This window comes from Podarcis filfolensis (assembly GCF_964270895.1).
Source record: "Podarcis filfolensis genome assembly, chromosome: W".
Lineage (NCBI taxonomy): Eukaryota > Metazoa > Chordata > Lepidosauria > Squamata > Lacertidae > Podarcis > Podarcis filfolensis.
The window spans coordinates 6,512,860-6,539,781 of NC_139619.1; the positions used below are offsets into that span (position 1 = coordinate 6,512,860).

At 45.8% G+C, this 26,922-nt stretch overlaps 1 protein-coding gene across 1 annotated transcript in view; it reads right to left on the minus strand.

Moving 5' to 3' along the window:
• Positions 1-26,634, minus strand: part of LOC310753702 (inositol polyphosphate 5-phosphatase OCRL-like) — a gene marked incomplete at both ends in the record, with an annotated part of 328,447 nt that extends 301,813 nt beyond the window's left edge. The window contains 3 exon segments of the mRNA XM_083595056.1: positions 10,482-10,581; positions 11,303-11,410; positions 26,629-26,634. Coding sequence (XP_083451182.1) covers positions 10,482-10,581; positions 11,303-11,410; positions 26,629-26,634 — 214 coding nt within the window.
• Between the last annotated feature and the right edge of the window lie 288 nt (positions 26,635-26,922).

The following is a 26,922-nucleotide window of genomic DNA, read 5'->3' on the forward strand; positions in this document are numbered from 1 at the left end:
AAGTCAAAGAAATATGTTATTGAAAGATTGTTATCAAAATTGATTTGTTTTTAATATTTTTTCTTTTTCTTTTTCTTTTTGTGTTTATATAAAATTGGAAAATCTAATAAATATTTATTAAAAAAAAGGATGAAACGGTTAAATCTGCTATGATTAAATGGGCACAAGATGTTGGACATAATATAATGTTTGCTGACTGGGAACAGTTGTGGACCACAGGTATGAAATTTATGGCATGTAATGCCTTAAGAGAGAATATTATGAAAATGATATACAGGTGGTACATGACACCAGTCAAGCTTGAAAAAGTATATCATTTGCCCGATAATAAGTGTTGGAAATGTAAAGAAAATGAAGGTACATTCTTTCACCTTTGGTGGACGTGCCCAAGGATTAAGGCCTTCTGGGAGATGATCTATAATGAATTGAAAAAGGTATTTAAATATACCTTCTTGAAGAAACCAGAGGCTTTCCTCCTGGGCATGGTCGGCCAATTGGTGTTAAAGAAGGATAGAACTTTGTTTATGTACGCTACAACAGCAGCAAGAATACTCATCGCAAAGTATTGGAAGACACAAGATCTACCCACCTTGGAAGAATGGCAGATGAAAGTGATAGACTATATGGAACTGGCGGAAATGTCTGGCAGAATCCGAGACCAGGGAGAAGAGTTGGTGGAAGAAGATTGGAAGAAATTTAAAGACTATTTGCAGAAACATTGTAAAATTAATGAATGTTAAAATGATGTTGGATTGAAATGAAACGGCTTTAGCAACAAGGTTAAAAAGAATATGTAAAAATGGATTGATAATCAGATGAAAATACGAAGTTATAATATGTTAAGATATAGAATTAAGATAAAAACAAAGAGGGAAAGGATTTGCTGAATTAACCATGTGAACTGGAATACAAAAAAGGGAGGTGTGAGGAGGTGAGGAAATAAGTAAATGAAATATAAGACATGAAAATATTGATCTGTTTTTAATTGTTGTTGTTTTTTACTTTTCATGTATTTTGTATTTTTCCTTTGTATTTTTGTACCTTTTCTTTCTTTTTTTCTTTTTAATTTTTATTTTCTCTTTTTTAATTCTGTAACTTTTTTCTGTCTGTAAAACTTCAATAAATATCATTTTCAAAAAAAAACAAAACAACAAAAAACAAATCCTCTGTGCAAATGCGTCTGGTGTTACCAGAACCTATATGCATCCCCCAGCTTTCGAGGGGAGCTTAAGACAGAGTGCTCAACGGAAGGTCATTTCCATTCATCCCTACCATCACCGTTTCTGTTCTGTTTGCACAGGCGCTCTTACTGAAGAACAAATGACACTTTGCCCAGGGAGGGACCTTGGTAATATGGTGCCCTCCTGGTGCCTTCCAAAAGCCAGGCAGGGGAGGGGTCAGGCTTGGGGAAGGATGCACAAGGCTCTGGTGGGTTCCTAGAGCCCTCTCATCTCATTCCCAAAGCTGGGAGAGTGCTAACTAGGCTTGGGGAAGGAGGCAGGAAGGCTCCCTTCTGGCCCCCACATCCTGTGCAGGGGAAGAGCTTCACTGCCCTAAATCCACCTCTGCTTTGCCTCGTGTTTCAGTCACCATGAAGGCATTTTACCCATTCAAGAAAGTTGCACAATGTATTTTGGAGGTCACTTCTTTGAGTCGTGATGGGAAAAACTGAATTCCTGTGCAGAATCCTTAATGCGCACCAAACTGGAGGGGTACAGCAAGCACTACTGTTGGACGATGCTGTATGGAACCTAACACTTCACCAGTCTAGTCGTTGCATAAAAGTTCTAGCAAAACTATGTGTTCGGGTGCCTCGACCCTTACACAGTTTCCTGAATCCTTGCAGTGATCAGGTTTTTTTTGGGGGTGGGGGGTGGGGGTGAGTTGTCTGGTGGCAGATGAAAAACGGCACCGAAGTTAGCAAAATGCAGTAACCAAAACTACATCTGCATAATGGACTGTTCTTGACGGTAGGCAGCAATTGCCATGTGATACCATGACAAGGATAGGAGAATATTTAGCAAGTGAGTCAGAGCTTACAGTTGCCATATTCAGATGGGTTATTACATGCTCTTGTTTGACTTGAGACTGGACACCTCCCCCACAGGACACTACACTATTACTTTTGTGGTACATAAATAAAGCCATAGGCTCACTTCCGTTTATCACCAGCGCTTAATGGCGGATCTCACCCGGAGCTCCGGGAGAGATCTGCTTCGTGGGTTCGGGTCCTGTCAGCTACGGCGAAGCGGGGGCCCTCAAAAATCACAGGCGCGTTGCCTGTGAACCGGAGACTCGGCGGGCACCTTTGCGCCCCCCCGACGCTGTGAAATAGCCTTTTTAAAGGCTGCGGAGCAGCGGAGGGGTTTTGGAGCGGTGCTGAGAGTCGTCTTCACCCAGCCTGCGAAGCGAAGCCGCGTCGCCATTAGCGGAGAGCGCTGATTTCTTCCGGCGAAATTGGATTAAAAGAACAACTATCCGTGAGTAGGATTGACCGCTAAAATATAAATTGGACTCTAAAAGCAAAGAAATTGGGCACCGAGACGGACAAGCACTAAAAAGGAAGTCTGCTTTCCGTTCTGTAGCAAGATCAAAGCGAAAGGCACTCTAGCTGTAACTGCTTGAGAGGAAATTTGTGGGAATTAAGAAATCCACCACCAAAGCAAAGAACTCCCTCCCCGAAGGCAGGAGGGGGGGAAAGAAGATTTTAAAGTGTTTCCCTGCCAATTTAAAAGAATTGAATTAAGTACCGCTGCTCTTTTACCTGGGATCGGACTGCCGGAGAAAAGGAACCGGCTAAGGACTGTTGCTATAAGAAGGCTAAAAAGTATCTTTAATTGACTTTGGCTACTTCCAACTTGAAACATTGATTTTGTTGCATTGCAAAGTTACTTACAGGACATTATTGATTGGGATCCCCTTGAAAGAGAAAAGAAAAATTGGAAGGGACTAGGAAACTTTTGTTATTTTTTTGAAGAGTGTGAGACTATTTTGAGAAGTAAAGAATTGACTCTACGCCCTCTAGAGGACTTACAAATTGTTTCAGCAACAAGTGGAGTTTAAAATCTGAGAACTTTTGTTTGATAGCTCAAAAGTGTGGGAATGACCTTGACTAAAAGACTTTGTTATGGCAGATGGTAAAGAGAAAGGGGATTTACAAGAAACAACCTTGAGATCTGGTAGACAATACAAAATTGACCCTTCCATGCAAAGAAGGGCTTCTGTAATAGGAGCCTCTGGAACTACAGTTGTTGCAAAGTCAAAAGTGAAAGCAATGTCTACAGAAGAATCATTTGCTAAGGTACTGGAGAAGATAAATGACTCTTTGGAGGAATTAAAAAAGCAAGGCGCAGAGACTAAACTACAAGTTGCTGAAACTAAAGTACAAGTTGCTGAAACAAATAAAAAAATTGAAGAAATCTCTGGGAAAATTGACTTAAATACAAAAAGTATAACTGACCTTGGGAACAAAGTGAACTCAAATGCAGAAGCAATTGGGAAATTATTGGAAGATTCATCTACAACACGAAAGATAGCCGAGGAAGCTAAGGAAATTGCAACTGCTGCGGAGGAAAAATTTCCACCAGTTTACAAGAAACTGGATGAGTATGAGTTGGCACTCTCTATGCAGGATATGCAACGTAAGGAGAGGAATTTAAGGATTAGACTTGTGCCGGAAAAGGAAGGAGACAACTTGGTGGACTATTTGACAAAAGAATTTTCAGATTTTTGGAAGCAGGAGTTGGAGAAAGAAGATTTTAAGATAGAAAGTGCATTTAGATTGGGAACAAGGCAGAAGAAGAATCGACCCAGAGATTGTCTTATAACTCTAAGACCAAAGGAGGAGCGAGATAAAATACTGAACCTGCATTACCAAACAACCCTTCGAATTGAAGATTTTTATATTGAGATCTTTAAAGACATCCCTAAGAGTATCTTGGACGCAAGAGGACATTATAAGGACCTGGTGATATTGCTGAAAAGGAACTACATACCATTCAGGTGGGAGTTTCCCCAAGGCTTGTCTTTTAAATACAAGGGGAAGAAGAGAAGAATAAAGACTGTGAGTGATAAAGACAAGTTCCTGGGAGAACACGAAGAAGACCTACAGAAAGAGACATTTCCAGGACAAGGGCATCCGTCACTGGACACGAACACGGTACCACCGACAGACGAGGAACAAAAACAGGGAGCTGTAGGAGGAAGGAGTAAATAATCCCATCATGGCTCTGCAACTTCTAACCTGGAATTGTAACGGTTTGAACATTCCCAGGAAGAGAAAAAATATATTTCATGCCTTAAAGAAAGACCAACTGGACTTGATTTGTCTACAAGAGACTCATGTGACAAGAGCACATAGAAAATTATTAATAAATAAAAGACTGGGACAGGAATTTATATCCTCAGACAGAGTAAAAAAGAGAGGAGTGGTGATCCATGCAAAAGAAAAGTTGCAACCGAAACAAATTTTTAAAGATGATCAAGGAAGATATTTGGCAATTGAAATTCAATCCCAAGGAGAGAAGTATTTGATAGTGGGAATCTACGCACCAAATGAAGGGAAAGCTGAATTCTTTAAGAAGTTGCATGAAATCTTGATGGACCATATGGACTACAACTTAATTTTGATGGGAGATATGAATGGAGTAGTTTCAACAAATATGGACAAAGCACAAAGACAGGTAATAACAAAAGATGGAAGACTACCAAAGACCTTTTTTGAAATGACTGACAATATGGACTTGATTGATATTTGGAGAACAAAACATCCATTAGAAAGAGAGGGAACCTTCTTTTCTGAAGCCAAAATGACATGGACAAGGATTGACCAAATTTGGGTGACTAGCAGTATGGCGCCGAACATAAAAAAAGTAGAAATCTGCCCAAATTGCAGATGATTTAGTACTTACATTGCAAGAGCCAGAAGCTAGCACGAAAAGAGTTTTGGAAATAATTCAAGAGTTTGGTCAAATGGCAGGATTTAAATTGAATAAGTCTAAGACAAAGGTTTTGGAGAAAAATTTGACACAGATAGAAAAAGAAAGGTTTCAGAACGAGACAGGGTTGACTGTGGTTAAAAAAGTGAAATATTTGGGTATAAATATGACAGCTAAAAATGTGAATTTGTTTAAAGATAATTATGAAAAAACTTGGAGAGAAGTGAAAAAAGATTTGGAGATTTGGTCCAACTTAAAGCTTTCCTTGTTAGGCCGTATTGCAGTTATAAAAATGAATGTATTGCCAAGAATGTTGTTTTTGTTCCAAGCATTGCAAATAATTGATAAAATGGATTGTTTCAAGAAGTGGCAAAAAGACATATCTAAATTTGTCTGGCAGGGCAAAAAGCCCAGAATTAAATTTAAGATATTAACGGATTCAAAGGAAAGAGGGGGGTTTGCCCTGCCAGACTTTAAATTGTACTATGAAGCGGCAGCTTTCTGCTGGCTGAAAGAATGGCTGCTTCTTGAAAACACAGACATTTTGGATTTGGAAGGTTTTAACAATATTTTTGGGTGGCATGCATATTTGTGGTATGACAAGGTTAAAGCACATAAAAGTTTTAAAAATCATATTGTCAGAAAAGCACCATTAAATGTCTGGGTTAGATATAAAGACTTGCTGGAAAATAAAACTCCAAGGTGGCTGTCGCCAATGGAAGCTAAGGCAGTTAAAAAGTTAAATATGGAGTCCAAGTGGCCAAGATACTGGGAAATTTTGGAAAAGGAAGGGGACAAACTGAGATTGCAGAGTTTTGAGAAATTAAAAGGGAAGGTGAGAGACTGGTTGCACTATCACCAAATAAATGAAGCGTTTAAACTGGACAGTAAAATTGGCTTCCAGGTGGAAAAATCAAAATTGGAGACAGAACTGTTAGAACCCAGTACTAAGAATTTGTCAAAAATGTACAATTTGCTGCTGAAATGGAATACACAAGATGAAACGGTTAAATCGGCCATGATTAAATGGGCTCAGGACATTGGTTATAATATTTTGTTTGCTGATTGGGAAAAGTTGTGGACCACCGGGATGAAATTTACGGCATGTAATGCCTTAAGAGAAAACATTATGAAAATGATATATAGGTGGTACATAACCCCAGTCAAGCTCGCAAAGATTTACCATTTGCCTGACAATAAATGTTGGAAATGTAAAGAAACTGAAGGTACATTTTTTCATCTTTGGTGGACTTGCCCGAAGATTAAGGTATTCTGGGAAATGATCTATAATGAACTTAAAAAGGTATTTAAATATACTTTCCCCAAGAAACCAGAGGCCTTTCTCTTGGGTATTGTCGGCCAAGGGGTGTTAAAGACGGATATAACATTCTTTATGTATGCTACAACAGCAGCTAGAATACTCATTGCGAAGTACTGGAAGACGCAAGAGCTACCCACACTGGAAGAATGGCAGATGAAGGTGATAGACTACATGGGTTTGGCAGAAATGACGAGCAGAATCCGAAACCAGGGAAGAGAAGCAGCGCAAGAAGAATGGAAAAAATTTAAAGACTATTTAAAGAAATATTACAAAATTAATGAAAGTTAGAATGATGCTGGACTGGAAAGTAAATGGTTACTATTAGCTATGGTTAAGACAAGGAGAATAAGGAAGACTAGTCTAAATTTAAATTAAAATAAGGGAAGATTTGCTGAACAATCGATAAGAATTTGGAATACAGAAAAGGGAGGCATGAGGAAGTCGGGGAAGAAAGGTATAAGAAATTAGGATATGAAATGATACATGTTTTTTGTTCTGTTTTTGTCTTTGTATGTTTATGTATGTTGTGTTTATATGGAAAAAATAAAAATATTATAAAAAAAACATAAATAAAGCCATAGGCTATGCAAATAACAGGTGGAATAATTGGCAGAATTCTCTGCTAGGTTTTGTGACCTCTGCCATTTCTCAAGGACAGGGTCACAGACATCTGAACACAATTGACCATTTAATAAGAAATGAGTTCTTAAAGGACTGTCAGCATTTATTTGTGGCTTTCCTTTGGTGATGTAGATATAATTCATGTTTGTGAGGTGCCCCCTCCCTTTTTACGTGCTCCTGGCTCCTAGTCAAGTAACCAGTTCATGTTCTGTAATTCACACAGAAATCTTCAGCACCACAGGGCAGGTGTATCTGGTACTGAACACTTTTTGCCTGAACAGATTTCAGAAAAACACAACAGCTCTTGGTATTCAACGTTACCTGTTGAGTTACTCTACTCTGAATGCCCTTGCTTAGTTAATCGAGTCCACTTTTCTGCATCAACAAAACACACTTTGCATCTTAAACAAAACTCCCATCAGGATTCCAGTAGGAACCAGTTTTGAAAGGGGGGACCCAAACCCAGTGGGTCTATTTTTGCTTGCGCCAGAAGACGTTGCTGAACTCCCTTAATCATGGTGAGTGCAAGGGTGTTGTAATCTATGTATTCACACATCACCATCGACTTTCTGACTTACGGTTGCAAGATGCTTCATTTCTCCCCCTTTGCTCCTGGCACAAGCAGGATAAACAAACCTGGAAGCTTTGTTTTCCCCATTACATCTGGTCATGGTTTGCTGCTTCCTAACAAGCCACAGTCAGCAGGCCAGCCATAAGCAGGGACTTCAGATTGGCTGACAATTGTTGCTTATTATGATAAGGCCACAGTCCCGGGTTCAGACGTGATGTGGTGCCAAGGCCTTGTGCTTTGCTTCTCCTGCTTGCTCCAAGAGAGAACAGCATGAGGAGCAATTGGGCAGCATGTGCTACATAATGCATTATAAAATGTCTCCTGATGGCCGTTGTATGTTTACAGCGTCTAGGAAGCTGCTTTGTATGCAATCAATCACAGTCTTCACTTAGACTAATCTGCATAATAACAAATCACCATTTCGCAGGGAATGCATGTTTTAATGCTCGCTAATGGCAAACTCCTTGCTTGTAGAAATATCTTTTTAAATCCTATCCAAATGGCATGTCCTTGTCTCAGCTCCTGAATTACCATTACCGAAATGTAGATCTAGGAAATTTTCACTTCCTGCCTACCTTGGGAAAGATCGTGCGCCTATTTATGACCTTTAGGTCATCAGCCCTCCCGTCTCGACTCATGGAGATAAAGGATACTCTATGGTGGTTCCACTCTCTCCGCCCAGTGAGGGTATTTAAGGACGAAACAAGGAGGCAATTGGTTCCTTGCATAGAGTCAAAGCTAATGAGGACAAGGGAAAGCAAGCTTAACACTAGAAATACTAACTGCCCGAAGGAAGAAAAGAATTCTGTAAGCCTAGATTTACAAGACCTGAAGAAGAGGCTAATGAGTATAAAGACTGAGATTTCTACCCAAAATATAAGGTCAGTAGAGCCTAGAGCACAATATTTAAAGAGGTCCAACAGCTCTTTATCCCATAGAAAGACATCAGTGCAACTCCCTGTTCCCTTTTCAAGCGACACCGAAGTAGATGAGGAATTTGGCACCTCCGACATTTCTATGGCAACAACACCTAAAGAACTCTACGCTGCTGACAATCTGGAGAAATCCAGCACCCAATCTACATCTGGACCTTTGCCTAATGTTCCAAAAATTTATCAGAATGATCAACCTTCTCTACTGTACTCCTGGCGAGACAGGATGGACAGATCTTCCAAACTCGAAGCTGGCTCTTTGTTGGCCAGTGATCCACATTTTATAGCACATGCCTCATTAATACTCCCACAGCCACAGATAGAACCAACAGTCCTCCAATCAATCCAGGAGGGAGAGGGGGATTGACAGTTAATGAAACACCGTGGGACCGCCCTCCCCGCTTGGGGTGCGGTTGGTTGGGTTTTATCTTCTAGGGATACTTACCCTATCAAACCTTCACCTCTTCCCCTTACCATTTTGACCCAGGAGTCCTGGCCCAGGGATGACTTGTCAGTGAGGGGATGTTACCCCTCTATTGGGGAGGCTAGTATGGGGTCTGGGATTCCCACTATTGAAGGGCTAGGGAGGAATGGCGGTGGGGCTAGATATCACTATCGGCGAAGGGTTTTGAGATGCAGTGATGCTCAAACCCCTTCCAATCTACGCCCCATCCCAAGGGATGAGGGTAGGGCGAGCAGGGATTACCCACCTCCGTCATTGGTGTTGTGCAATGCCAGGTCCATAGGCAACAAAACCTCCCCCATGGGTGACTTTTTTGTCTCGCAGGGGATTGACCTGGCTTGCGTGACGGAGACCTGGGTACGGGAAGGCGAAGTAGTCTCCCTACATGAGATAACACCCCCAGGCTTCTCTGTCCTCCATCAATCGTGGACTGTGGGTTGGGGGGGGGGAGGAGTAGCGTTGTTAATCCCGGAGGATTGCTCTTTCAGAGCTCTGCCAGCACCGGCAATCTCCGGCATTGAATGTGTTGGTCTCGTGGGGGGCACCAAGGAGAGCTTGGCTGTCTGGCTGGTGTACCGACCACCCAGCGCACCGGCAGCCACCCTGTCAGACCTGCTGGAGATGGCGGCGGGCTGGGCCTTGGAGTTCCCAAGCTTATTGGTTTTGGGAGACTTCACTGTCCATGCCGATGCCTCCCCCTCCTCACAGGCTCTGTACCTAGTGACTTCCATGGCAACACTAGGGCTCTCCCAGTTTGCTTTGGGCCCCACTCATCAAGCAGGCCACACGCTGGATCTGATCTTTGGTGCTGGCATAGATGTGATCATGCTCCCCCCTGTGGAACAGCCATGGTCTGCTCACTACGCTCTGAAAGCCAAGATTGACTTCCCGCTCCTCCCCTGCTCGGGTGGCGAGCCTATTTGGGCTCGCCCCCAAAGGCTGATGGATCCTGAAAGATTCCGTCAGGCCTTGCGGGACCCTGCTCCTCCTGGCGACTCATTAGATGACCTTGTCGAGGACTGGAATAACCAGCTCTTGGCAGCCATCGATGAGATCACGCCTAAGCGCCCTCTGCGACCCCGTCGAAACCAGGCCCCTTGGTTTACTGAGGTGCTCCGGAAAATGAAGCAGGATCTCAGACAGCTAGAGTGAGTATGGCGACGGACTCATGACAGAGCTTCAAGAACATCTTATAGGACACTTATGAAAGCCTATGAGATGGCTATGCAAGCTGCTAAGAAATCTTACTTTGCAGCTTCCATTGCATCCGCTAGCTCTCGCCCGGCACAACTTTTTAGAATAATTAGGTCGATAATGTCCTTAGGAGGACAACCAAATTTAAGCACAAATTCGACCCACAGCTGTGAGGCATTCGCGAGCTTTTTTGCGGAGAAAGTCCTGTTGCTCCGCCATGACCTCCCTGCCAGTTTAGATACAGTGACTGAACTGGAGGCCCCTTGACTGTCTTCGGGTCCAGTGTTGGACCATTTCAATCGGCTACTCCCTGCTGATGTGGATAGCAAAGATGGCTGTTAGTGAGCAAGCAGGAAAGAGGGGGAAACTGGTTGGCAGAGATTAGAAAAACAGATAGACAGACAGAAAGATCGACGTAGGGAATTCCGCTGTCAGAGTCTACTCCCCATCTTCCCCATGATGCCTGTGCCCACTGTCTCCCTCATCACTTCCTTGATGCGGCTGAGCTGGTCCTTCCTGACAAAGATGAGCACCAGCTGCACCTAGAAGATGCAAGGTACTGGGATGTCTACCAGCTCTGTTCATTGCTTGCTGTCCTGGGCCGGCTGGATGCAGATAGGAGTGGCAGGTGGCACCAACTGGGGATCCCCCAAGGGAAGAAGGCTGAGAGCCAGGGAAATGGTGGGGGGGACGACGAGGCTGAGTCGTCCGAGGGAGAAGAGGAAGCAGACTGTGAGCAAGAGGAGGTGTTGGAAACTGAAGAGGCAGGAGGGCAGGAAGATTCTGTGGCAAACAGCAGTCCAGAATCCGAGGCAGAAGTGGAGGCTGGAGGCGGGGGTCAAGAGGCAGAGATCAGGCAGGCTGCTGAAGAAGCCAGGGGGTCTCCCCATCCTGCTGCGATCAGCTCCCCTCCCTGCTGGTCTCCCAGAACACAGAGAAATTAAGAGGAGGGAGCAAAGACAGGCAAGGTGTCAGAGTCTCAGGTTGCTTGGGAAGGACCAGGGGGAGGAGGAGACTTCAGAGAGTGGTGGGAGGGTAGCAACCTTAAGCCTTCACAACTACCTCACTGGGGCAAGACCTGTTGGGAAAGGTTTCTGTGATCACGAGGCCTGCACGGTTTGGGTTTCTTTGAATAAAGAATGTTGGCTTCTTTTGAATAAAACACCACTGACACCAGGTGTTTTTTCTTGCTGACCTCCTCCTCCTCACTCCAGCTCCTGACAGCTGTCTGGCTGCTGAAGAAATGGGTGGGGTTGGACTTACTTTCTTGTACTTGGATTTGGAACGCAAAGCCTTTTCCACAGCTGTCAGCCACTCTTGCTCCTTTGTCGAGTCCAAGTAGAAGAAAGCCTCTGTGCTCAGGTCCAGCTCCTGGAACCGAATGCCCAAGTGCCAAAGAGAAGGATGTGGAACTGTAGGAATAGGACTCCAATCGGAACAGACGTGCTGGTTAAATATGCAAAGACAACCGGAGTGTGCAAGGGCAGGCAAGATCAGGACCAAGAACAAACAAGTAATACCAGCCACTTCTTCCTTAGCTTAGTTATTCTGGGCCCCAAAGGAGCTTTGCTAATGAAAGAGAAAAAGCTTTTTCCTTGTATTTTTTAAGATGTGCCAGCCAGCCTGATATCTAAGCACTATCCCAGTAGCCACAGGCAACCAGAAATTCTTTGAAGGCAAGTGAGTTGGTTGGTCTCTCCCTTCTTCCTTCACCTGGCAACCTGGTTTCCAGGCTGGCTTTCCGGGAGCAGAAAACCACCTCTCAGATCTGCTGTGCCAAGCTTGTTTGCTAGAAGATTACCCCGTAACACCCTTGTCCTCTTTGCAAACCTCCTAAATGGCTAGCCTTCTGTGTTTCCATGCTGGCCATGAAGGAATGGGCATTCCCCACTCTGAAAACAGCACAGAAATACAGCCTGTCTAGTAAAGGGGTAAAAAGAACAAGCTAAACAGCCTCTGTAAAACAGTAGCATCTGAAGCTGCTAACCACATACTGATAAACATATCATAAAAGCAGACATGAAAAACAAATGGTCACTGGGTACTACTAACAGTGGGACACGGGTGGCGCTGTGGGTTAAACCACAGAGCCTAGGACTTGCAGATCAGAAGGTCGGCAGTTTGAATCCCCGTGACGGGGTGAGCTCCCGTTGCTCGGTCCCTGCTCCTGCCAACCTAGCAGTTCGAAAGCACGTCCAAGTACAAGTAGATCAATAGGTGCCACTCTGGCGGGTAGGTAAACGGTGTTTCCGTGTGCTGCTCTGGTTCACCAGAAGCGGCTTAGTCATGCTGGCCACATGACCCGGAAGCTGCACGCCGGCTCCCTCGGCCAATAAAGCGAGATGAGCGCCGCAACCCCAGAATCAGCCATGACTGGACCTAATGGTCAGGGGTCCCTTTTTTAAAAAAAAATAATGTGATATTTATTAGAAGTTTAAAAGTTACAGAAAAAAGAAGAAAAGAAAACAACAAAGAATTAACAAAACATACATTACAATACATAAAAAAAAAGGAAAAAAAAACATAAAAACCAATACAACAATAACAATAACAATAAAAACACATCCAATATTCCATATCTTTTTCTTTCATTTACTTGTTTCATCGACCTCCTCACACCTCCCTTTTTGTATTCTAGTTTAGTTATTTGTTTCAGCAAATTCTTTCCATCTTTCTCAATTTTTATTGGGTAATTTATCTTAACAGTCTAACCTATTAATTAACTCAGCAAATCCTTTCCATCTTTCACTATATTCTGTCGTTCAATTTACCTTAATTTATTTTAACCTTATCTTACCATAAAATACCTTAAAGCTTAAAACTTAATACTTATTTATACATAACTCCTTATATCATTTCTACTAAAGCCAAATAGTTTCATTCCAATATTTTTCCTAATACTCATTAATTTTACACTAATTCCCAAAATAAATTTTTAAAAACTTTCTTCCAATCTTCATCCAACGTCTCTTCTTCCTGGTCTCGGGTTATGTCAGTCCTTACTGTCCATTCCATCTAGTCCATCAACCTGGTAATCTTATGTCCGAGGCTCTTAAGTCCTTTCCATGTCCCTTCTGCAGATCTTCTTCTTGTTTATACCTGCACTTTACCTTGTCTTTTGTTGGTCTCTTTCTTAGTTTCTTTCCTTTCTCATTGAGGAGTAGGTCTCGGGGAGACTCCAAGCCGAAAATATCTCCATCTCCCCTCAGCAGATCAGCCCATTCCCCACAGTCGCATTCCCCACAGTCAGCAGTGTAGTCCAGAAAGTATTTAAAAGCATGTTTCAAAGTCCCTCCAAAATTAAGAGCCCCCACAACTCCAGACCCCCCCTGGCCCACTCCAGATTCAATCTTCAAGAACAGTGGCTTATGCTCCTGCAGGGCCTCAGGTCTCTCCATTTGTGTTACTTGAGGTTCGACAGCAACCTCCTCCATTGTCTTCTGCATTTGCACTTGCCCTGTCAAAACAGGTTCCTGGGTTGGTTCCTGAATGGTTTCTATATAAGTATTCGCTGTTTGTCCAAAGTTTTTGACTGCAACAGTCATCAAATCTATCTTCTCATGCATCTGGTCCAACAAAGCACTTGTCTTGCAAAAAGCAAGCACCAAAACTTCTTCTAAACACATTTTTATTCAAGGTCAGAGTCTGGTCCCACGATCCTAATCTCCACAGCTGTGAAATCCCCAGATCGACTCCAGCAACAATTTAACAAGCTCCCTCTAGAGGAGGCAATTTCTATTTGTATCCATCTTTTGAAAGCAGGTCCAACAAAAGAAAATTACTTTCATTTTTCAATTTTTTTGTTTCTTTAAGATGCAAAAGGCAACATTGGAAGCAATTTGTTTCTCTTCATTAGCTATCTGTCAAAAAACGTTCCATTCACAGTCAATGAACTTCCCAAAAAATTTCTGTCTCTGACACCCCGTTCCCAGGTTTGAGACGGTGGAAATTTATCTTTCTTAACTCTCTCTCCTGCAGTCTTGAACAATCAAAATCCCCCCTCTTTTCTCCTGCTTCCAAGAGGGGTTTTGGTGGTTAAAACCGAAGGAAATTTAGACCTTTATATACGACTTTCCAGGCTTTAGCTTGCACAATTTTTGCTTTAGTCTATTTACAAAAGCGGAAGGCGGACTTCCTGTTTAGAACCTTCCCGCTTCAGTGCCAAATTAAAATGTTTCTTAATCCAATTTTCCGTTCTACAAATGGGTACTTGTTTAGAGTCCAATTGTCCACAGGAAAAAGTCAGCGCTCTCCGGCAACGACTGTGCGGCTTCACTCCGTAAAAATAGCGGTCGATTCAAAACACCGCGCCGCTCACCCCACGTCGCATCGGATCCCCGAAAAAGGGGTTTCCCTGCGAGTAGGGGAGGCGCTCCTGGTGTCAGCCGAATCCCACGTTCCCAGGCTTCCTCCACCTGGGATTTTTAAAGGGTCTCTGGCTTTGCTGCGGCGGCAAGACCCGATTTTCGCGGAGCGGGTTCCTCTCGGTCAGAGGAACTCCGCCATTGCCGATGGCGCTAACCCGGAAGTCCTCTGGTCAGGGGTCCCTTTACCTTGACCTTACTACTAACAGTATGAGGAAATAACCAAAGCAAAAACTCAAAAACCTTGTGTGAAGTAGTAAGCTTAGCATTATAAGGATGACCCACACCAAGTGTTGGGGGGGGGGGTCACACCTCCCTGTCCTTCAGCACAGCTTTTAGGAGGAGTTCCAAAGGTTTTGCTTCAGTTTTGGATTAACTGCATCTTGTCACAATGTCTGAAGCTGCACAATCCGCTTCATTTGAACCATGGCTCATTGAAACAAGCCAACTTCCAATCGTGGGTTTACAAAGCTGGTAAAATGAACCACCATAGGATCTGGACACACCAAACTGTGGTTAATTTAAAATCCAAGTGGAAGCTTCCCAATAGGCTTGGGGTGGGGGAGAGGTGTGCAAACCTGGAGGAGAGGCTGCCGTCCTGCTCATAATATGAAGCCACGGTTCAGTATGTGGCACCAAGGAAAACTGCCCACCACAACTAATACTTTCAATTACCCACCCATGTGGCCTGAGTGAACAGGACAGACTTTGCCTGGCACCCAACAATACAGTTGTCATGTAGATGTCGCTTTCTCCAGCCCCAACTCTGATACAGGTTCCACTGGTCTTTGCATGGTGTTTGCACTTTTGCATGATCTGACCTGAAATTCTGGGTGTTGACATATTCCTTCTCTCTCTTGGCGAGGACGTGCTTGATGAGTCCCTCTCTCTGTCCGGACTGCGTATGTGTGGAAGGCACAAAGAGCTGGCGCATAGTGTGGGTCATTGGGGTTGCTTCTTGCTCATGCTCTCCTTGTCACGGATACGCCTCAGGGAGATGAGAACAGAACTCAAGTAGTCCTTAAAATCAAGGAGGCGGGAGGGCACAGTACACCTCTAAGGCAACTCACAGTCTGCTTGGTGGCAGCGGTGGGGGTGGAGGCCCTCAGCGGGCACTCATTTGCTGATTCTGCAGGTTTCTTTCCTTCTCCATGAAGTTATCCTCGAATCCCAGAATTCCCAAGAGAGGAAAAGACTTCTGAGGTTAGAGAGGCTTCAGAACCGTTTGGGGAAGTTTCGGGAAAGGAACTTAGAAAATACTTAACTGCAGGAAAATGTTCCTGCCTCCCCACAGCACCACATTTGCCGGACAATTGCCTCTCAGCTTATCCACGTTTAGGAAGGATTGTGGAGGCAACAGGTCCTCCCCTCAAGGCCTTTTCCTCTAAAGGAGGTAGACTGGTCTTCTCCAATCCTCTGGCCACTGCTGAGTTTTCCAAACTTACTGGGATATTGCGTGTAGCACCTTAACAGCATCATCTTTAACAAAATTTAATAGTTCAGCTGGAATATCATCACTTCCACTGGCCTTGTTATTAGCAGTGCTTTCTAAGGCCCATTTGACTTTGCTCTCCAGGATGTCAGGCTCAAGGTCAGCAAGCACACTACCTGGGGTGTATGAGACATCCATATCTTTCTGGTATAATCCCTCTGTGTATACTTGCCACCTCTTCTTGATGTCTTCTGCTTCTGTTAGGTTCTTTCCACCTATGTCCTTTATTATGGTAATCTTTGTACGAAATGTTCCTTTCATAGCTCCAGTTTTCTTGAACAGATCTCTGGTTCTTCCCATTCTGTTGTTTTCCTCTATTTCTTTGCATTGCTCGTTTAAGATGGCCCTCTTGTCTCTCCTTGCTATTTTTTGGAAATCTGCATTCAATTTCCTGTATCTTTCACTATCTCCCTCGCATTTTGCTTGCCTTCTCCAAGTCCACCTTTCCTTTTGAAGCAAAATGTCATTGAAATAGGGGAGAAATGCCCTGCATGAAGTCTTGGGTTTGCAATTTGGGGAGAGGGAAGACTATCTGTGGCGCTGGGGAGCGGGCAGGCTGGCGAGGCCCCCTAGATCTAGAGGCCCTAGGCTTCTGCCTACTTAGCCTATACATAAATCCGGCCCTGCCTATGTCACAGTGACCACAGGCCCATCAATCACGTGCAAGGCATTCTGCGTGTTTGGAAGGAGCCTCCTGTTCTGGGCCAGGTGGAAGAGTGACTCCGCCAGATGGTTGAAAGGGGAGGAATGCCCATCCTCATGTGCTGCAGCAGAAGACTGGGTGGTGGGGTTGAAGCTGATCCCGGGGAACACGTGAGGAGTCAAGGCTTCCCGCATGAAGGCCTCGCTTCCCCTAGAAGTCCCTTCCTCCTGGTCTGTGTTCGCTTTCTTCTTCAGGTACAGAGCCAGCATGTTCTGGATGTTGCACCTGCTTTCGGGGGAGAGCTTGTCGAACTGGTCCACACTAGAAGAATAGCCATGAGACGGGTGAGACTCCTGCAAGGCGTCCCCAAAGTCAGGGGAACATAAGCGCATTTGAAGAGCCTTGCTGGGTCAGGCCAAGGCCCATTCAGTCCGACATCCTGTTGGCATGTAGTTAGGTCACCACAGTTGCAATATTATTGCATCCTTCAGGAATGGTGTGTCCAGCTCCATCTGAGTCATCATCCAGGCACACTGTGGAGCTGCATGGATGAGAGATGGGCATCTTCGGCCAGTCAGGGGTGAAGAGCTGGCAAGATCCCCTGTACTGAGCAGAAAAGCAAACTCTTTGGCCTCCAAGATCTCTCCCAACTCTCAGCAGCCCTCACTGTGAGCCATACTAGAGGAATTTTGTCCTGCTTTTGCTGAGCTACAACACAGGAGCGCACCCCCAGGTGGCCATGATGTGGTAACCCTGGCGAAGCATTGCAGAGCAACTGAGAAAGCAGAATGATGTTTGCGTGGACAGTCCATTAGAAAGCTGCACTATTATTGCATCGATAGCACATTGCAGAATATGGCCCCACTCCAGGCAAAAACATCCGTCTGGAGGCACAGTAGCTTTCATTTCGGAGGTTGTGGTTTTACATCTTCCTATTTATTTATTTATTTTTTTGATTGTTTGAAATTATTTATTTCATAAAATTTATACACTACCAGATGGTAAGAAACATCAAAGCCGTTTACAGAAAGATAAAACCATAAAATCAGGAAAAACCTACAGTACATTAAACGCTGAAGAAGTGAATACCAGAATAGATCAGAACTCACTCCCAAGGTAAGGGGAAGAGACATGGCTAAGATGGCAGGACAGCTTACTCTATGGTGTTAACCCCTTCATGCACTAATTAGACTGAAGCATGTTGGTTATATGAGACTGGTTATCCCGCACAACATGCTCTCACGTAACCCATGCCCTCCAACTGAAAACCCATTTCCTGGACAATATCAACATTGTGTTTTGTGCCTGTGTACTGCACAGTGAATATTTTTATTAGAAAAGAAAACAGCCCGGTGTTTCAGCTTCTCAAAGTTGTTTTATTCATCACCCCTGACCGTCGGCCATGCTGGCAGAGGCAGAAGGCCATTGGATCTGGCAATATCTGGGAGCCCACAAGATTCCCTGCCCCCGCCCTACACAAACAACCAGGCACTCAGCTGTGAGGCACGCCTCTTACCGGAGGGAGGGTCACTCCAGAGGCAGCTGTGGCATGAGGGTGCTGGATCATGCCTTTGTGGGCACATCTGAGGATTAAAGAGGACCCCCTAGGAAGCATGCTTGGAGATCTTCCTTACCACGTGGCTCTCTGGCAAAAGCAGAACAGTACTAACGGCCATATGGAACCACACCTCAAAGCTGGATCAGACTTCCCAGATCCTGTAGCCTACATCAGGAGGAAGACTGGGGCAGCGGGGCCTAGAGTGGGAGTCAGAGCTGCTCTTAGGGCTGCATGTCTGAAGCATGGGCAGAAATCTTTGGGTGTGAGGTTGCATGGGGCTGTCTCTTTGTGTTTTGCTGCTGCCAAGCCGCCAGCCAGGAAGAAGGCAGGCAACTAACTGGCTTCAGGGGCAAGCTCCTTTGCAAAGCCAGTCTAACTTCACCAAATCTAATGACAGAGTGACCATTTGGCCCGTGTTCTGCTTCGCTGTGAAATGGTGTGTGTTCCTCAACCCAGAGAACCTCTTTTTCAACGTCAAGGTGGTCTAAGGAAGAAAAGCATTTGCGTTAGTCTTGAATTCCCCCCCACACACACATGTGCTGGGAAATGCCTGCACACCACACATGTAAAGCACATCTCCTCCCACCCACACCCCAAAAGTCCTGGAAACAATGGTTTGTTAAGGGTGCTGGGAATCGTAGCACTGTGAAAGGAGAACTAAGGTTCTTAGGATTCTTTGGAGGGGGTGGAATGTTGAATACAAAGCGGCCACATGGACGGACAGACACACCCACACACCCCAGCATAGCTTCAACTTTTAGCAAAAAAAGTCTTCAGCCAGATGTCATGCAACCCTTGGGCAGGGGCAAATTATCATTTTATTGATTTTCCATAACAATTAAAAAGGCGGCCAATCTTTGAAAGGAGTGTTGCCATTTAAAATGCTGGTGTAACGTAGGAACCCGAACAAATAAAAGGAACCAACTACCCAGAGAAAAAAATGTTTTTTTTAAAAAATCATTTTTTAAAAAAATAAGAAGTAATACCTTCTCTTCTGGGTCTCCTCTGTCGCGTGGCCTTCCTCTGGGCCCCAGCCTGATCTCTTGGAGTGCTATCTGTCGTGGAGTAGGCTCGGGTCGGGCCTGGGCTCGGCCCCGTGTCCTTGCCCTCCTGGTGCTCTCCTACCTCTCTTCCTCAGCGGCCGCAAGGTCGGGGCTCCCCTCTTTTTTCTCCTTTCTCTTTCTCTCTATTCCTTCTCCTTCTCCTTTCCTCCTTCTCCCTGGGTTGGCTCCGGGGTTTTTACTGGCCCTGGAGCGCCACTGGGCAGTTGGCCACATGGCCGGGCGCTCTCGCTCCTGCGTCGATTTGGGTCCTGGGGGGTGTCAGCTGTTCCCCCAGTTAACGCGCCGGGCATCCCTGGTTCCCCCTCGGCAGTGGCAGCGCAGGCGGCAGTCTCAGCAGCCCGGAGCCAGCCTGGTAGTGCACTTGGCTCTGGCTGGCTTCAGGAGCTGCTCATTGCCATGGCACCCGCCATTTTGCCTCGCCGGAAGTCCCCATATGATGTGTCTTGTGCCGTTGAACCAATCACGCAACATTCCTTCCCTACTAATAAATCTACAACACTTAAAATATAAATCTGGGGGCCTTATATGAAATCCGGGGACATTCCAGGGACGGATTTTGTTGGGGACAGATTTGTAAATCCGGGGACTGTCCCCGGGAGACGGGGACATCTGGCAATCATTCCGTAATAGGGCTTCTCCTGCCTTTGCCAGTATGTCAGCCTTCTCAGCCTCCTTAAAGAGGGCGTTCAGAAGCACTTGTACGTCTGGCCATATGGGATTGTGAGTGGAGAAGGTGGCGCAGTCTGGATGAGTCCCTCTGTCTTGCTCTTTGGTCACTGTGACCGAGCACCATTTTGGGCCGATCAGGATCTATGGGGAAGGGGATCCACCCAGAAGTTGTGGAGGGAACGGGAAGAGAAGCTTGGTCAAGAGACTGGCTCATGTCAGAAGGAGGCCTGACTGCATCCTTGGCGAAGCCCAGGGCAGGGCAGGAAGGCAGCATTGCCCAGCGGGAAGGCATTCGGAGGCAAATCATCAGCAAGGAGCAGAAAATCCCCTCCCCTTCCCTCAAGAAGACTGAAGAATCTTTAGTCGGCCTTCAGGTAAGTTCAGCATCCCAGGTCTCTGGGGTGTTCCTGTCCATTACAAAGCTGACTCGAGGCTCCGTCAACTGAGCCCCTACACTCCTTGCATACATGAAAGGGGCACAGAAAGGATGGGAGGCAGCCTTTTCCTGGAGCCGTCTTACCTGCAGCAGTTCACTCGCTGGCTGCTGACCCTTTTCCTCCATCACCTGGATGATCCTCTCAAGAGAGGAAAGTTTCCTGCAGAGCCTGGCCAGCTGCTCATCCCTTCTCCCTGCAATCTCCTTCTTCACCTCTTCCACATGATTCAGCAGACGCTTTTCTTCTTCTTCTTCCAGGAACTGGCGCAGTTGTCTCAACTTCTCCACAGTCTTCAGCCTCTCCGGTTCTGAGGAGGTCTGAGTGAGGAAGATGGTCAGCCTTCAAAACATCAGCAAGAGAATTAGGATTTGAATTGAACTGCTTCCACCCTCTCAGCTCACAAGTCCTCAGGCTTCTCCTTGACTGCTTTTCACATAATAAACAACAATGGGAAATAAACTCCATTTAGCTGCATTCAAAGGTGAACTTACCTAATTCGCAATTCTTGGAAAAACTATGGAGACCAAAACAGCAATCTTTTGAAATTCACACCTCTGAATTTCTCAAGGTTGACCCAGCCAGGTAATGTTCACAAAAAATGTATTTATGAGGGTAAAGCACGTATCAAACTATTTATACGAGAAGGTAGCCACCCTAGCATTTGATTCATTTTCAGAATAATAAATAAATAACAAACCGATATGGAAAAAGGAGAAATGGGGAGAAGTTGAAATGGGCAGATTTTCCCCTCCCTCCTCAGCTTCTTGAAGTGCTTGTTCCCTCACTAGTAACAAGAGTGACACTTCCAAGGAGGTCTTTGCTTTCCTTGTCCAGGTCTGCTTGATAGGCCAGAATTTCCCCTCTCTCTTTCCTCCGAATCTCCAGGCAGCGACAGATCTCTCCCTGACAAGAAAAGGGAAAACTCAGCTTTGATTGAGACACAAAGAGAGGAGATGAATATTATACTGGCTTCTTGGGTCCAGTGGCCTTGCTATAATAGTAAAGTAATTTACTGGAGGAAAGAAAAGTACAGAACACATACATAAATACCGTAAGTAGTTATCATCACAAAAGAATATCCAGGTAAACCCATGAACAGCCAGGTAAACCCATTAACAGGTTTCCTGCCAGACAGGAGTCTGTTGTAGACCCCCCACCCCTTCTGTGATGTATGTATGATGTATGGAGGGGTGGTCTTGGGCTCCAGGGTGGGCAATTTCAAATGTCTATATAAGGACTTGGTTTGGGGTCTCCTCCTCCCTCCTGCGTGGGGGGGGTGAGCACCCTGTTGCAACAGTTAATAAAGATCTGGCTTACTAGCTGCTTTGCTTCTCAATATTCTCTGGTTGGCCTCTGTTATTTTCTCCTACCGATAGAGAAGCTACAAAAGGACTCTATATGGGCTCTGAGGTACCCCAGAAGGGAAAAGGAGCCCCCAGTCCCCACCCCCTTGCAGCTGACCCCTTGCTGCTATCTGCTTGGCAGGGTATTGAGGAGGCATCCTGCTAGCCAAAGGAGACATGGACTTAGTTGTGTATGTGCAATTCACATTTGTAGTGTTCTAAATATGTACAAAGCAACCTTGCTGGGGGATGTGGATGAGGTTAACCCTTTCTCTCCCTGCCATGGTCCCATGAAGCTGCTGTATTTCAAGGGAAGATCCCTTGGCCCCCCTGGCAGAGAGAAAGACTTTGACTCCCTCCTCCCAGCCATCCCAGCCGCTCTCAGGCTTCCCCTTGGCTGCTTCTAAGGTAATAAACAACCACCAATTAATACCATGCCTACTTTGGATCTGAGAATTAAGAAGATAACCTGCCAAGAACAATACACAGCTATTTCTCCCCCTCAAGGTACCTTGTATTCCTCGACAGCCTCTTCCAGAGGAATCACCTTGTGGTGTTGGTGCTTCTTGGATCTGCCCCAAACCACACAGATGGGGGCTTCATCCTCCTTGCAAAAGAGATTCAGGGGCTCCTGGTGCTTCTCATAGACTCCTCCTTTCCCTCTTGAAGACTGAGGGTCTTGGCTACTTCGACAAAGTTAGCCAATTGCCGATTGCGGATGAGGCTCCTTCTCTGGACTCCAACTCGGCCTTGAGGACAGGAAGCCAGCCTCCTTTTTGCCCCGCTGCACTGGATCAGGCCGGACCGGCAGAAGTTGTGCCCACACTCTGGGATGGTCCCTGTGTCGTAAGAGAGTCAGGGTCAGAGAGGGGAATGAAGGAGAAGGACCCTACCAATATCAAATAGATCGTATTCTGCCTTCACACCCTACAAGAAGGTCAACGGTGCCTTGGGGAATGGATCGTTTTTCACTGTATCTTTCTCATTGACTTTAAGAATGGATCTGAATGTATTTTTTGACTCAAATGTATTTTTCCTCAAAATGCTGTACTTTTCTAAATGTATCCAAATGTATCCAAATGGGTTTTTGTATTTCCCCCCAATCTCATCGCCTAGAGAATGTTCCCTAAATGTAACAATCACTTGTTCCAAATGTATTTGATTCAAATGTATTCGAGTGTATACTTTTATGGGAAAATGTAGCTAGGAAAATGTGGCGATATATATATATATATATATATATATATATATATATATATATATATATTGCTTATAGTGCCTTTGAACGGTCAACGTTCCACCCTCTATCCTTTCACGAGCTGCCAAAAACACTCTCCACACCACACTGCCATCTACTGGGTCTACAAATGATACCATGAATACACACAAAAACAAGCTCTAAAATAAATTAGTTTTCTTTTCCCATAAGTATGCGCACCCGAATTGATAGCTATGCAGAACAGGATTCCCCCCCTCCCTCCATCGGATAGCTGTCTTTGAGGGGGGTGGAGGGAGGAACGGGCGGGATCGACATCGGATAGCTGCCTGCCTGCCTGCCTGCCTGAACATGCCGTGCCCCCGGGGGGCGCTGCGACCGGCACCCATTGGGAAGGAACAAGACAGGAAAAGGAAGGAAATGGGAGAGGTATTTTTAAGGCCCCACTTTTCACATGGTGTCCTGTTGTGTGGTCGGAAAGTACTCTTTATTGTTTGATTTGGGTTAATGTCAGAATAAAAGCAAGTTCCTTCAAAATAACGCATTCCTTTTTATCTTACCAATTTCTCATATTGTAAGAAGCGGAAGAAGAAACCATAGAGAGCATTCATATTTTCCTTCTGATCAATGAAGTCAAACGTTATAATTATCCATTTTAGAATGAGCACCTCTAGGGAGAAGACAGATCTCAGTAAGCCAAAGCAAGGCCAAGACAACAAACCCCTTCTGGAATATGGTCAGCGTGTACAACATCTAGCTGAATCATCACCAGGATAACTAAGTCAGACTGGGGGAAATATCATTCTTCAGAACCAAGACATCATTACCATGCTTTCCAAGTTACCTGAAAGTCACTAGAACACTTGCGAGCACAGAGCCAAGACACAGCTGAAATAAGAGCAAAAGACGGAGTTTGGCCTCATTAGGTCCCCCTACCATGAACTCCTTAGGTGGGCCACCCTGCGCCCGCCTCGGCATCGCGCCTCGCTATTCTGCAACTCAAGATAACACTGAACTGCTCTGCAGGGTTGTTGTAAGGATTGCAAGTCAAGGCATCCAAAGTGCCTTTGAACACTCCCCTCCGGAGGGGAGGGAGAGTGAGTCAGGGCTGACCACGCCTCCATCGGAGAGTGGGGGAATGGAGGGGAGGTCAGTTGCAGCTAGCCCACCCGAAGAGGGAAGCAGTGACAGCAGCAGTGAAACGGTTAGGAGGAAAACTGCTGGCTGGGCGCGCGCGCCAAGTTCAAATGTACAGGCGCGCGGGACAGCAGGAGACCCGGATGGGGAACCAGCTCCTAAAGCCCGCCGGAGGGAGGGAGAAGGCTCAGGGGAATCAGCGTCAAAAGAGGCTAGGAAGGGCGAGACCCCGGCGGGCAGGCGGACCCAGAGGAGGAAGGAGCAGCGGAAAAGGTGGAGCAAGGCGAGGGTCTTAAATTGGTGTACAGGGGGAGGAGATTCAGAAGGGTCATCAGCGGTCTAAAGCTTGAGACGTGGGGCTGCGCGCTGCGGCTCTGGAAGTGAAACTGAACTTCAATAAAGACTTTTGTATTTAACAACAAAGCAGCGTTGGTCCTTTGTGAGCTGGGACCTTGGGCAGCTCTGACACTTACTATTTACAAACTCTTAATTAGTGTTTTTGCAGCTTGATTGTATTCTGTAATATGTAGGGTCAGTATAACCTTTGCTCCCAGCCTGTAATTCCCTTTTACAACTTTGAGAATTTTGGCTACTGCTATAAATCAGGGGGGGGGGCTGTTTAGGAAGAAAAACATCTGCCAAAGTACTTAGCCAGCTGCTTTTCTGCCTGGCATAAAACATTTGCAAATCTTTAAGCTCATTTTAAAATACAGGCCTTGATCAGGTGCCTCAGGGGGGACATTTTTGCTCCTTCAAGTGCCCCTTCCAGCTTTGGGGCAGTGTGCATGTGCCTCGAAGGCACGTAAATGGAGTTGCCCTTGTCAACGATCAGCAGCTGCTCCATGCAGTGGCAGCTGGTCCTTTAGGGCAAACCAGGCACTACCCCACCAACCTGACTTTCCTCTCAGGCAACCCGCACCTGCCTGCCTTCTGACTCAAATCCAGTCCAGGTGGTGGCTCTAGCTCTCTGCTTTGGTCTCTTCCCTAGTCTCAACGTGGCCCTTGTAGAACTCGGCAGAGGAGAACGGAGAAGAAACCAGAATTTGCCATCACTGCTTGTCACTGATTTTGCGCTGCTTGACTCTGGGTCCGCTTGCGATTGGCAGCCCGGGAGGCAGAAAGCCCAGTCTCATGATGCAGGCGCCAGCCCCCTCTGGCCCCAAGAGCCAGTTTTCTCCTTGTCTCTGTGCTCAGCAACTGCTGCACAGGCTATGCCACTCTGGCTTACTCTTACCACCTGAGCACTGGCATTTGGGAAGCAGTAGTGGCTGCTTTGGGGTGGCTCAGGGAAATGTCACTCCTCTCGAAATCAGATATACTTGGGTGTATTATCCTAGCCACAAGGAGACAGTGGTGACTGTCAATTTGGACAGCTGTAGACATTTAGAATCATGGAGGATATGTTTATCAGTGGCTACCGGTCAGGGCTATTTCTTGCCACTCTTATCACAAACCACATGCTTTTGATTACCAGTTTCTGGGGAACATGATGGACAGAGTGCTATTGTCTCCGTGTCCCTATGGACTCCCAAGGGCATGTGGTTGGCCATTGTGGGAACAAAATGCTGATCTAACCCAGCAAGGCCCCTGTCTTCTTTAGCATGCACCAGCTACTCTTGCACTAAGACTCTGATACAGCATGTGTCATTCCCCACACCAGTACACACACACCCCTCTCTCTCTCAAGACAGGGGTGGGGAGTATTGGTGGTGGGGGAGGGGGGATGAACTGGGTCCTAATCAACAGCTGCCCTGGGGATGAGGGGATCAAATTCTCCATCCTTGCCAACTCCTTTTAGTGATGGGCTGCTTGCCATTGCTGTGCTCCTAAAGCTCTCTTGCTCCCCCCTCCTCTCTTTCTCTTTCTCTTGAATGTGGTAGCTTGAGATAGAACTAACCACCCTGAACATTTCAGGAGAGGAAGATGGGAAGGAGGCAGGAGGCATGATTCACCAGCTGCTGTGTGCTGCATTGCCCAGACAAAGTCATGGGCTGGGGCTCCAGCTGTTGCTCAGTTTCTACCACTGCCTCTGCAACGTGCTCTAGACAAGGGGTGGTGAACATGTGACCCCATCATCTCATCATGCTGGCTGGGGTTGCAGCCCATCAACCTATGAAGGCCCATCCATGTTCTGTTGCTGTTTTTGTTACTTATTTCCTGCCCTTCACCCTAAGGTCCCAGGGCAGGTTCCAGCAATTTAAATAAAATGTTAGCCAAACCTCATGTCCACAGCTGCATATTCAGTAAGCTTTTGGGTGAACTGCACATCCGGAGTGGGAGGATTACTAGCTGCATATTAATAGGGGGAGGGGGAGCTTGGATTTGGGGTGCAAGCAATTTGTTTTTTGTTTCCCCACTCGAGATGCTTGCTGTGGCTAGGGCCGGGCAATATGTCAATATAGATATATTTTCAAATCAGCTTGAAGTCTAGATAGTAAGACTGGTTTCATAATTTCTGACCTGGCAATATATTGCGAATCATGATGTGTGTGTGTACTATGCAAAAAACACCATGTGGGGGGAAACTGTGAAGCCAGACAATGCTTCTCGAGATTCCTGCAGCCCCTGTGGACTCTGCCGGTTCAGCTTTCCCCTGCCCTCCTGCAGGGGGCAGCAGAAATCACAATGCGGGGGAAACCGTGAAGCCAGCCAATGACTCTACATACCTTCATCTTATTTCAGACATTGTGATATATTGGTGTATTGCAATGTTTATGTTATGTACTGAGTTGAATAGGATCCAAACTGCAGCAGTCTGATTGGTCCTAGAACAATAGGATCCAAAAGGCAGTAGTCTGATTGGTCCTAGAACAATAGGATTCAGAATGCAGCAGTCTGATTGGTCCTAGAACAATGCAGCAGTCTGATTGGTTGGCAGGAACCACCCAATCATGCTCCAGATAGAAGTGAATCCACAACCTGATTGGCTTACAGTAGAATTCCGGAATTAGCCAATCATG